At 37.1% G+C, this 12,517-nt stretch overlaps 1 protein-coding gene across 5 annotated transcripts in view; it reads left to right on the plus strand.

Annotated features, from left to right (window-relative positions):
* Window positions 1-12,517, plus strand: part of TTC7B (tetratricopeptide repeat domain 7B) — a 138,107-nt gene that overhangs the window by 13,325 nt on the left and 112,265 nt on the right. For all 5 annotated transcript variants that reach the window (XM_065685739.1, XM_065685735.1, XM_065685736.1 and 2 more), the window contains exons 2-3: window positions 3,207-3,361; window positions 4,516-4,684. In XM_065685739.1, the coding sequence (XP_065541811.1) occupies window positions 3,207-3,361; window positions 4,516-4,684 (324 nt within the window). The remainder of the gene's footprint in view (window positions 1-3,206; window positions 3,362-4,515; window positions 4,685-12,517) is intronic.

Here is a 12,517-nt window from a genome sequence, read left to right on the forward strand (position 1 = left end):
GGGATGTGGGCCAGAAGAATTTTTGAGACCTGCTTAAGGGAATGCATATGAGAGGGAAGGCATTTGTGATACATTTTTCTTTGGAATGTTTGAAGTTCTGATATTTGAAGTGTTGAAGAATGTCGGTAATAGACTTCACTCTTCTCATTGCAGACAGCCTTGATAATATTTCAGCTCCTTAACCAAAGCACTGGTTTTAGAGTGTTGTTTGGATTCCTTGCTATGTTTGGTGTTTGTATTTCCTCAACCTTCTTTGGAAACGAAGTTTGCTCAGTGATGTGCTAAACTAAATAAAAGGAATGAGGAATGTTGGTTGTTGATTGAAATACTTCGGTTTTGATGAGTACAGATCAGGGACGAAGTATCAAGTTGCACATCCTTTAAAACTTAAGCAGTTTGACATATTTAAACCTGTTTCTAAGTTACCGCTTAGCTTAAAAACTACAATTAACAAAATGAGTCTTCTTTGTTCTTCTCCAAAGTAGGACATTACTATGCTGATCTCAAGTATTATTTTCAGGGTCCTCTCTTTCTTTTAGTCACGTATTTAAAGAGTCTCATAAACAAAAATTGTGTACTTGGAACACTATCTGGAGTCTTCTGAGTACTGTTAATAAAATGCCTGTGCTGAAGGTCACCCCTCAGTGACCTATTCTTTGTAAGACAAATAATTGCATCCTGTGAACATGTTCTGAAGCACAGTTTTGTGAGTTTGGAGCAGGCCTCTGATCTCTGAGACCCTTTCACTCAGCACATGTTAAACTCCTTACACCAAAGACTATAACCTGCGTTGCATTGGCTTACAAAACCATCTGTCTTTTCTGTGCATGCAGTTTACACTCTGATTTTCAGAGATGGAACAGTTGCAGAAAGAGCAGTCCTAGAGAGTGTTGTGCTAAAGCTATTGTTGAGCAGGGTAATGTTGGTTATAGTATCTGACTTTACTAGTTGTTTATAATAATACTGTGGCTATGCTAAGGAAAAGTTGAATTTGGAATAAGGCTGGAAGGAAGGAGATTTGGTCCCTTTAATGTCTTGTTTAGTTTGCAGCTTGAAACTGAAGCCGTGTATGCTGTTGATTGTTATCAGTTATACTGAGATTTCTGTTTGAAGGAAAAGAACATGCAGAAAATAAATTGTAACAAAATTGATGCTGAGTATGGTTGGCAATTAATGGATAATAAGATTCCATTGTTATACTTTAGCTGTATTATTGAGCAGTAGTAATTTATTTATTTATTTATTTATTTTGAACTGTGTCTCATGTATCTTTAGTTGGGGTTGGTTTTTTTTTCTTTTTCTTTTTTTTTAATTTTTTTTAAGTATTTGAAAGATGCCAAGTATCATTATTTTTTCAAATGTCTCTAAAGTAATAGTGCACCAGGAAGGTACTTTTCCCACTGCCCCCTTCCATATCTTTCAAGGAATCAACATTTTTTGGCTAGCGTGTGTCAAAGCTGTATCCAGAGTGCATTACTGTAGTGAAGATAAGTTGAGCAGAATTAAAGACAATTTAGGCAAAACAAAATGTGTATGAAGAGGCATGAAGGTGCTCTTAAAAGAAGAAAGTGTATGTAGAAAATGAAACTTTTTTGTTTTTTTTGGTGTTGTCTTACCTAGATATGAGATGAGTATAGCTGAAGTATCACAAGAAACTTTGGCGGGCAAAGGAATGGAACTGTTACTGCTAATTTGACATTGATTAATTTGACAACTATGGTCTGAAAGCCAGAAAATTGAGCAGGCTGGTAACCAGGCTGCATCTGTGGTGTGGCTTGTCTTCATTTGGATGCTGACATCTTTCCCTTCTGCAGCACTGTTTAAACAGTAAAATATGAGTAAATGGTAGTTGAGAACGAATAAATGTCCAGATTACTATGGCTGTCTTTCCCAGAACACTGGATAAAAAGCATAAATGGAAAAAGAAGCATTCCCTTGATGCTTTTGCTATTTGTCTGGTCTCTTAAATCCTCTGTTGAAGAAATTTTGTTTAAAGAATCAGCAGTTAGCTGGAGGTTTTAAGGGAAAAAAGATGTTCTAGGTTTTTGTCTTTCTACTTGATAGGGCATATTACAGAACTGGTCCCTATAGTTTACTGTATAACGGCATTCTACATGGGTCATATACTAGTCCAATTGACATGAGACAGAAATTTGCTGTACTTTAAAGGTGAAATAATGATGATGCATTTATACTTTTGAGGAAGTAACACTGACTTCTGCATGTCCTGGTCTTTCTTTCCATTTCCATAACACATAATGACACAGTCCTAAAGGTTATAGGGTGCTGAGTACTTTTCTGATTATTAGCTTTTTGCCTTTCTGCTCTTTAAAATCTATTTTATTTATTGTTAGGTTATTTTTGGGGTTATTCTGACATTGTTTGCGGACATGACCTGGTCTTGTCAAGTCCCAGACAGCCAGGTGATGATGTTTGCAGCTCTCTCCTCACTAGAGGAAGTACTCAACATGTTTCAGTAAAATGATTTTCATGGTCCTGTTAAGGGCAAGGTAGAGGATGACCAGTTTCTTGAATTTCAGCAAACGTGCTACCTGCAGCTTTACTGGGCAGCCTGGTGTTATGTTCTGCCTTCGTGCCTGAGAAGTCCTAGTAAGCCTCCTACGAAATAGTGAGAATGATGAGAAATGGACTTTCATCCTGAAGACTTGGGGATGGCTTAAGCCTTAGCAAGCTCCAAATGCTATCTATATTCTTACAGCTGAGATATAGTTGGTGAACAAAGACATCGTGAGGGACAAGTAACTTAAAACTAGTTGCATAAAGGAATCCACTATTCATATTTGAAACTGTATTTGAATCCAGTATTCATATTTGAAACTAAAATAGGCGTTTTATGAAAAACACACTTTTTTCTTTTTTTTTTTTTTTTTTTTAGAAAGTGGGTTTCAGAAGTGTATCTTGTCATGTTCAGAAAGCTAAGTAAGGCTTTTGAGTCAAGTGTTGCTTTTTTAAGGAGGAGGGGAAAAATACTGACTTCAGGTTAACGTTCTAATGCATTATAACACAGGAGACTTGATTCTACAATGAATCACACAGGTAAAAGATAAATTGAGAAGTAAAACAAAGTGCCTTGTGTCTTTTGTTAAATCTGAATTCAGGCAATGGCTGCTTCCACTGAAATGTTAGTAACAAAAAATGATTTCTAATATTTCATGTGTTTTGTTTTTTTTTTTTTTTATTTACAGATGACATGGCAGAGCTGCTTCTTGGGGAGTCCAAACTAGAACTGTTTTTGAAGGAAAATGCTCTTAAACAGAGTAGTAGTCCACGGGGGTCTGGGCCAAAGCTGACTGAGGTCAGGAAACATCTCACAGCAGCACTTGATAGGGGAAACCTAAAGGTATGTGTCAGTCTAAACAGGTATTAAAAAAGCTGAAAGTGATTGGAGTACTCTGCTGATCATGCAGAAAATGTGCAAAGTGCTTGTATTTAATATCTCATGATATCATTGCTGTTCCCAGAAGATCATCAGCACTATGCTGTTTCATGGCTCTTTGTATCTTTGTGGACTTTTATTCAGCTAAATTTCCCAAATATTTTTCCAGTAGAAGAATAAGCAAATTGCTATTGACTTCTGAATGCTTAAGTGAAGCACTTAGAACCTGTTTTGTTGAAGTTTTTCTTGGAGTATATAACTATATTGTTCTCTGTAGTGCATTAAATAGAAGTGTTAAAAAACGCAAAATACTTCACAGATTTCTGTAGTAGTTTGAAATATTCAGAAAAGGTTCCTTAAGTTATGTTTGTGGGTGCAAAAAGTGAGGTTAATACTCAAGAGCATTTTCTGCCGTAACATTTTGATATTCTTAACCTTTCTGGCCCATCTTGTACTTAAGTATTGTTGTAGCTGCTACATCAGCTTATCCTTTCTGTACTCAATGTCCATCTTTTGTGAGCTCAAAAGAACCTTGTTTTACAGTCTTCTGTAATTATTTGTTTCCTGTGATATGTGGAAGTATTAATTTCTCTTCCTTTTATTTCTTCATTCTTCCACAAATCCTTTTTTTGTTCAAGACGTTTCTTCTGCCCTGATAGTTTGAAATTGTGAATTATATATATATATATATATATATATATAGGGCATGGAACATATATAATGAAGTTTTGATGCTGTGTTATTTTCCACTGTTCTTGTGGTGTTAGAAAATCTCATTGGAGGGGTTGTAATGACAGGTTGCTTTTAAATAGTTTTGTTACCCTGAAAAGCTGGATTCTGACTTGGAGGTATTTCTGATGTATGTGTAAATAAATATGTGAGTATATAAAATGACTGCTTTTCAGTAGCTTGGCGGAGTGAGATTTTGTGGTTTCACCCCTTACCCAAGCTTCCCAAATATTACATGAAGATAGAATTTTGTTGGTTTGCTCTGTTGCAAGAAATATCCTGAGGGATATTTCACAGTGAATATATACAGAAAACAGACCAAATAGTTATAAAGAATTAGGTGTGTTCTATCAGGAAAAAAAAACCCTCTCTATTCCTCTTCCTTCTAGCCAGAATTCCTACAAGAAGCTAACCTAATTATGGCCAAATTAAACTATGTGGAAGGTGATTACAAAGAAGCTCTGAACACATATGCCAGAGTTGGAGTTGATGACTTGCAGCTAACTTCAGTGCCACCATATAGGCTGCGGATGATTGCTGAAGCATATTCTACTAAAGGTAAGATTACTCTTTCCAGCATAATAATGTGGAATTTTTTTTTTTTTTTTAATTCATAACTTGTCAAACATTAAAGAATTTTTTGACATGGTGGAGTACCACATTTGTAGATAAATAAGAGTATGGCTTAGCTGCTTTAAGTGATTCAGCGTTTGTGCTGGGTTTGAAAAGACTTGAACCTCAGTTAATATTCTGACCGTGCTGCCACCCAATCAATTTTTTTAAAGTGTATTTAAAAGTTCTGCCATGTGTAAATGTCCTAAAAACTGTGGCTAGGTCCTAGAAGTATTATCGCTGTTGCTGAAAGGTTGGAGTTACAAAAGTAGTGCAGTTTATTTGTGCAGTTTTCCATTTGCTGTGAGCAGAATTGGAGCACCTTGATTCCCAGTGATGAGTTTTACTGAATGTTAAAATGCTCAACCCAAGCTAAATTGCTTAACTAAACTGTTAATTGAGAAAAATAGTAATAACATGATAAACAGTGCATTTCTTATGCAGTTTTATTTTTTTTCTTACATGAATATATTAAAGAAAGTGAAGTTAATATTTTTTTTTTATTAGTCTGGTATAGTGAAAATTGTAATGCTGGCCTTGTGTCTTAAGGTGGCAGTGCCATTTCAGCGTAGAAAATTCATTAATAGACTAAGCAGGGTCATCGTATTGAGGGAAATGGCAGTTTGCATGCTGTAGGTTTATTAGAATTAACTGTTTCTAAATGTTTGCTTTGGTCTTCTGATGTTTAAGCTTGGGTTTGATTGGTTATATACTTCTTGTTATGGCAAGAGGAGTTTCAAAGTCAGCAAATACAATTTATGAGACTTCAATAGCATTCACTGACAACTGGTCAAGGATTGTTTCTAATATTAGTCTTGGAAGAAAGTGACTGTTTTCCACCAACACAGTCCTCTAGTAAATGTTAGATAAGCATGTATCATTCTCTATAGTGATGTCAGGGAAATAAGAGAATTAACTGATAGCAGAGACACAAGGATGCTTCGTAAATCTGAGCAAATTAGATTCAAGTGGGAGGGGAGTACATGTGGGGATCTTATACGTGACATAAGTCTGCCCAGTTCTCTCATACGGGATCTCTGTGAGGTTTTTGGCTGTGTCTGGTATGGGTAGACTTCCACTCTGCTGGTTGTATTTTGCTTTGTTTTGTGGTGTTGTGGGTTTTTTTTTTTTGTTTGTTTTTGTTTGTTTGTTTAGTTTTTGTTTTTTTTTTTTTACTCTATGAGGGTATCTATTGAATTTGTCATGTTCTTTCCGTGGAAATGCAATCTTGGACATGATCAACTTTAAGTACGTGAGTTTGCTTGTATCTCCAAGGAATCCCTGTAATTTAATTGAATCTTTTCCCAGAGCACAGCTCTTCTGGCTCGTTTTTATTTGACCTCATAAGGGTATATAAAAACCGAAACATGAAGGCATCAATTTTGCAGGAAGGATTAGTAATACTGATTTTATTTAATGTAAAAATAGTTTTTAGAAAATAGTAAAATGTGTATCTTTCCTACACTCGAGTATTTTGTAGGTTCAGCTTATTAAAAAAAAAGGAGGGAGAAGAAAACTGGCATGTCTTCTGCCAAGACACAGAGCAGTTTTTGCTTATGATTTCAAATGTTATACTTAAACATTTAAATCTGTCATATAAAGCTTCATCTAATCTTTATCAGACTTCATTCGTTTGGTCAGTTCTACTGGGTGACTGGCTACCAGTTTATGTGAGCAAACTGAGCAAACTATTGAGGATTTGTTGTTCTATTCGTGTTCATAACTGTCTTTTTTTGTAGTTATGTTTCCAGTTTGAATGAAAGATTTAATATCCCTTCTTCCCATGGTAGCAGGTTGCAAGAGTGTTTTCATGTGTTCTAGCATGAAGTAGCAGTCACAGTGCAGTCTTAATTTAGTATTTGAAGTCCATATAAGTTTAGAGTAATTGATAGCTAAACAGTGTATGTTTCTACCCATATAATTAATGTACAGTTAATTCTCACTCCCCTTCTGCAGGATTTTCTTCTTTCTTATTGTAAGACTGGACTATTAAACTTTTCAGTCTGATTAAGAGTCTCTTTGGATGTGATCGAGGCTTTTAATTATTACCCAGCTAAATACAAGTTATTCTTACTGGGTTTTGTGCTTCCTTGGGATTTGTGTTCCTTCTTGCAAGTTCAAGGATAACCTGATTATGTAAAGATAAAATTCTTCTGGGTATTTAGATTTTATTTCTTTGGCAGTCGTGAACTTAGCTCTGTGTTATTAAGCAGTGAGGAACTATTTGTGCTGCCGGCTGGCAAACATTAACCTCGCTGCTCTGTTTAGTGTGCCCACCTGCACAGCGGCAGTTGAAGTTACCTAGTTTTTGTTGCCCAGTTTCAATCCAGTTTGGGGCAAATACAGTTCCAGTAAATTTGCAGTCTTGTATGCTGTTGTGTAGTGGTCTGAAACTGATGTACTTACCTCTGTGAAAGGCATAGGGCAGATAGCTAATGGCAGTTTTTAATAGCCTAAATTTTATTTTTTTTTCTTATTTAAGGTACAACCACCTCTATGTGCTTACTTCTTCACCCTGAGGTTTCATTCTATAACCTCAGAAGTAATAGATTGAGTGGGATGCTTGAGTTGACATGCTTGCTCTTAGATAGTTGTTTCAGGGTCCTAAGGGAGCATGTTACTTCGTAGCTCTAGGCAGTTAACAGTTCACAAGAAGCCCTTAGAAATTACCTGCTTCCCATATGTCCCATCTTGCTCTTGCTTGTGGAACATACAAAGTATGTCTTACTGTTCTTCGCAGCAAGGGAAGATTCAGCATATGTGTATGGATGCAACAAAGTGCAAAAATAGGTTCCAGGTCAGGTTCAAGCTAAATATTGCTAGAGTTTTATCTACTGGTGGCTAGAAAGAAGGGGAGGAACAGCGTTAGTGACAATTGTGGGGAGAAAAAATAGAATCAGAACATGGCAGGGGAAGTGAGATCCCCAAACACTTGCTCTGCTGTGGAGGGTGTGTATGTATTTATGTATGTATATATATATGTGTATGTGCACATATATAAATATACTTCTGTATGTATTTATGTTGTTAGAAAGTAGATCTGACAAAAATCAAAAGAGGAGTATTCTTACTGCCTCTTCAGACTCTCCAAAGTGAGTGTGTCTGAATGCATTATCTGTCAAGGCTGGTTGTAAACCTCACTGCAAAATGTTCATTAAATTACAGTAGTCTTTGTTAAAAAAGTCATCATTATGATATTCCAGAATATGAAATTTAATGTCTTTGTGCCCCTGCAGTCTTCAACTTGGAATAACTTTGTCATTAAACCAAAGAACTAAAGTCATCTACTGCTTGCAGTGCACTTACAATTTTTTTAATTACATAAATTGATTAAATGCATATGTATTTTTAAAAGAATGTTTTTAATTCTCTGTGCTGTTTATAGCTTTATGTGAGGACATCATATGCAGAAGAATATAAGTGAGAGGCATAATATGGAATGATAGTAAGTCAAACAAAGGGTTCAGAGGCTCTCAAAACCCAGCAAGGAAGATTAAATGATTGTTGTTCTTTTCTTGGAAATGTCTGGTTGGTGAAATGCTGCTTAAAATCCTCCAAAGAAAGCTTCTTGATAGCTTTGTCAAAATGCAACATTGTAAAATTTCAATGAAATTCTAAGAAAATCCCATCAACTTACTTTTGAAAACTTTCCCATTTCCTTTACACACAGCTCTTTGCCAGCCTGTGATGTGCAGGGAACCGCAGGGCCACAGTGCCGGAGCAGTGCTGGAAAGTGGTAGCTGTCTGTTGCTCCTCCCAGAGAAAAGGTTCAAAATTGTTAGTGTGGTGATAAAGGCACTGCTGTATATTATCACACCAAGAAAAACTCATCGCCAGTTGATTATAATTTTGAAAAAAAAAAAAAAAGTTTGGAAAGAAAGTTAAGGAATGAGACACATTTGGGGGTTTGTGTGTTAGTTTCAGTTTTATTGGTGGTGGTGGTTTTGTTTGTGGGGCTTTTTTGTGTTTGGTTCGGTTTGGGTTTTTGTTTGTTTGTTTGTTTTCCTCTGGCTGCTAGTAGTGATGCTTTACCTAGAGTAGAAGAAGATTCAGGAGTGGTCTGCTGAAAAGTTGTCTGCTTCTGTGTCCATTAAGCCAGCAGACCAGCCATATTAATATGCATGAGGCAAAGCCTCAGAAACTTGAATATCATAGGTCAGCACACAGCACACTTTAGATATCCCTCATGCAAAAGTTGTGAGGAGGCAACTTCCACACAGTACACATAATGTAGTGTAATTCCAACATGTTCCTGCCTTTCTCCACCATTCCCTCAAATTCACAAGTCAAAATGATATCTGTAGTGGAGGACAGTGTTTTCTTACGTGGTTAACTTCATGGACAAGCATACAGTTTTGACCTTCCACTGATTTTTGTTTGTTGTTTTGGTGTGTGTACCCATAGAACACAGTTCTAGCTTAGATCTAGTGTATTCTTTAAGAAAAGAGCTGATTCTGATGCAGTGCTTCTGAGTAATGACTCTTTATGTGTATGGTAGAAGGTGTTGTGTGGGATAGAGTATTATTAAAGTCATAGTTTTGATATTAAATAAAGAATTTTCTTCAATTCAGACCTACTTGAAGAAACTGAGTGGGACAAATGCCATATAAAACATTGAAAAGATGGAGCTTTTCAAATCAATAGGCCACTTCAGTATTTGCAAAAACAAGAGACTACTTGTTTGAATCCATTGGTTAGTTTTTCTTCCATCTGCTTTTAATTACATTTGACACTATAGCAGAGGAAAAGCATCTGATAAAGCAGTTTTCTGAAGCAAGATGTTGTCTATGTTTGGAGGTGCCAGCTTATTTTGAGAGGGTGTCATGAGGGAAAGAAAGATGGACATAAAAGGAGGACATTGCTGAGGGGATGGGCAGCTTTGTATGACTGTTGTCACAAAGTGTTAGCCTGAAAGCAGATGTAATAATGTTGCTGTCACCAGCTCCCAGAAGCTGTTGCCCTTCATTTTTCTCTAGTAGTGCTTAGAGGTAGGTCCACTCCTGTGACCTACTGACTTAATCTGCAGTTTAAAGAAGCAGCACTGTAAAAGCAGATTTATCTTTTTTTTCTTTTGCCACAGATGTAGCTTGGACATTGGTTCCAGTTGTTTGAGTTGTTTTACACAGCAAGGACAAAGTTAAGAAATGAAGCAGGGGGAGGAAGAGGGAAGGACACTCTTGAGATAGTGGTGGCAGATCTTGGTTTAAAGCAAAATGTAGGGGGGGTTGCGTATTTCTGGCTGTATTAGTTGATAATTAAGTACCTGCTTAGGAATCATAGAATCACAGAATAGTTTGGGTTGGAGGGATCTTTAAGATCAACTAGTTCCAACCTCTCTGCTATAGGCAGGGACACCTCCCACTAGACCAGGCTGCTCAAAGCCCTGTCAAACCTGGCCTTGAACACTGCCAGGGATGGGGCAGCCACAGCTTTTCTGGGCAACCTGTGCCAGCACTTCTCTACCCTCACAGTATAAAATATCTTTCTAATGTCTAATCTAGATCTACCCTCTGTCAGTTTAAAGCCATTCCCATTTGTCATATCACCATATGCCCATGTCAGAAGTCCCTCTCCAGATTTCTTATAGGCCCCCTTTAGGCACTGGAAGCTGCTCTAAGGTCTCCCCAGAGCCTTCTCCAGGCTGAACAAGCCCAGCCCTCTCAGTTTGTCTCCTTAGGAGAGGTGCTCCAGCCCTCTGATAATCCTCATGGCCCTCCCCTGATCCACTCCAACAAGCCCACATCCTTCTTACGACTATCTTCTGATAAGTAGCAGGTTCCCTTGTTTTAAGAGGTTAATTTTGTCTCTTTGGTATCCATTTGTTTACTTTCTTCACTAGATCTGTTTAACTGGCAATGCTCTGTTCCGTCAGTAAGGAAAATTTTTAACTTGCCAAGAACTGAAATAAGGTAAGTTAGGAATCTGTAAAGAAGTAATTAAAGACTGTATATGTCTGGCTTCCCCCTCCACCTTTTTCATGTTGTGCTTGTGTAGCTAGCTCCAACTTTTCCTACTCCCCTTCCTTACAAGACCAACCAGAAAAAATGCTGTTACCATACAGAAGCCTATATTTAGAATCCATTTTAATAATGGCTGAAGCTAATATTCTCCTAGGGATATGGCCTCTGGGAAAGGACAAATAATTTTTTGCAAGTTTTCAGCAGCATACTAATGAGGTAATATACTGGAAACCACACATTGGTATTATTCAAATACTGTGCATGGCAATATCTGCTTTGTTTCAAAGCCATTTCTGTTTGCTTATGGAAGCAGAGATGAGATGCATGCACAGTGGGATATTGAGGTGTTAATTTGGAGAGGTGCAACTTGTCGGGAACTCTGAAATAACAAGTATGTGTTTAACTAGGAAATAAACTTACTGAACATGATTCTGATACTGCTGCATAAGTCAGAAGACAGAATTGAAAAATGAATTTATAATATTTGGTGTTACAAGTTAGTGAATCTTTTTACAAATGCTCATAGATGAACATAGCAATTTACAGGTCTGGTATTAAAGTCTGCAACTTTGTAAACTTGATTTTAGTAAAGAAATTGAATTTATACTTAATATAGTGTAAACATTAGTAGATTACTCCAGGTATCTGTCAAGATGGCTATGTTGTATTACAGTAACAAATTCTTCTTGACTATTTGAGGGTTGTCATCTGTAAGTTAGATTGTGACATTACAGGATTGTAGCCGTATTGCCATAGGCCATTTTACGTCTCATATTGCCTGTTCAAGTAACTGTGTTTATATTTAGATGATGTATGTTGAGAAAGGTGAGACTGTCTTTACTGCTGCTGACCCAAATCCAAATTAATGTTGTATTTACCAAGTTAAATAATTGACTATTAATTATTTCTATTTACAGAAACATGTGAATACTCATTAAGTTCAGTGGAAGTGTCAGGTGCATGTGAATTGCTACTGTGCAGTTAGCAAAAGATGCTGCACTTAACTTTAATCATATACGATTGTAATGGGATCGTGTACGCTGCTAGCTTGTGTCAGCAAATACCAAGCAGCCCTTCACTGAAGAATGCTAAATGAAAGCTGTTTTAGTAATTATACTGGGGACTCTAGCCTCATTAGGTAATGGGTCAAGAATTCAACTCCAGTTCCCTCCTCCTGTATTGCTGTGCAAATGTTGCAGCTTGTCAGGAGGCAGTTTGCAGGCCACAGCTAGGTAGCCAGTGCCATGGATAATTCAAACTTTGTTAAAGCTTGTCTTTCCCCAGTCTGTTTTTATGACTTCTGCCCTGCCTGAGCAGAGACTGGGGGGAGACCAGGAGTTTGTCCTGCTTGTCACAGTTCTGCTTTAGCTCTGGTATTTGAAGTCCAAGCACTGAATGAAAACAATATATTTTGTATTAAAATAGACTTCTTTAGGACTTTAGTGTTTTTCTAGTTCTTAATTTCTTTCAAATCTCTAGAATTTCTTCAGGATCTTGCCTTTGCAAGAGGGAGGAGAGGAAGAAAATGCTGGGCCAAAGTGAAAGATTAGTGATTCTGGCCTTTTTTCTTATGACACAGGAAGAACTGGTGTCACAGTGGAGCCTGGTCTTTTTTCCTTAGAGGTTCTTGCAGGAACAATCCTGGCAATTTACAGCAAAATACCTTAAATTCCATAGTTAACCCATCTCCTTTCTCCTGAGAGAACAGCTTCCTTGATGTCTACTCCTTATACTGGTGTGTAGCTCTTCTTTGGGGAGGGTTCATCTGAGGGAGATTCACTCACTCCAGCATCTACAATTATGAGTCCTGTTCACTCCT

The sequence above is a fragment of the Lathamus discolor genome, chromosome 6 (genome assembly GCF_037157495.1).
Source record: "Lathamus discolor isolate bLatDis1 chromosome 6, bLatDis1.hap1, whole genome shotgun sequence".
NCBI classification, from domain to species: Eukaryota; Metazoa; Chordata; class Aves; order Psittaciformes; family Psittacidae; genus Lathamus; species Lathamus discolor.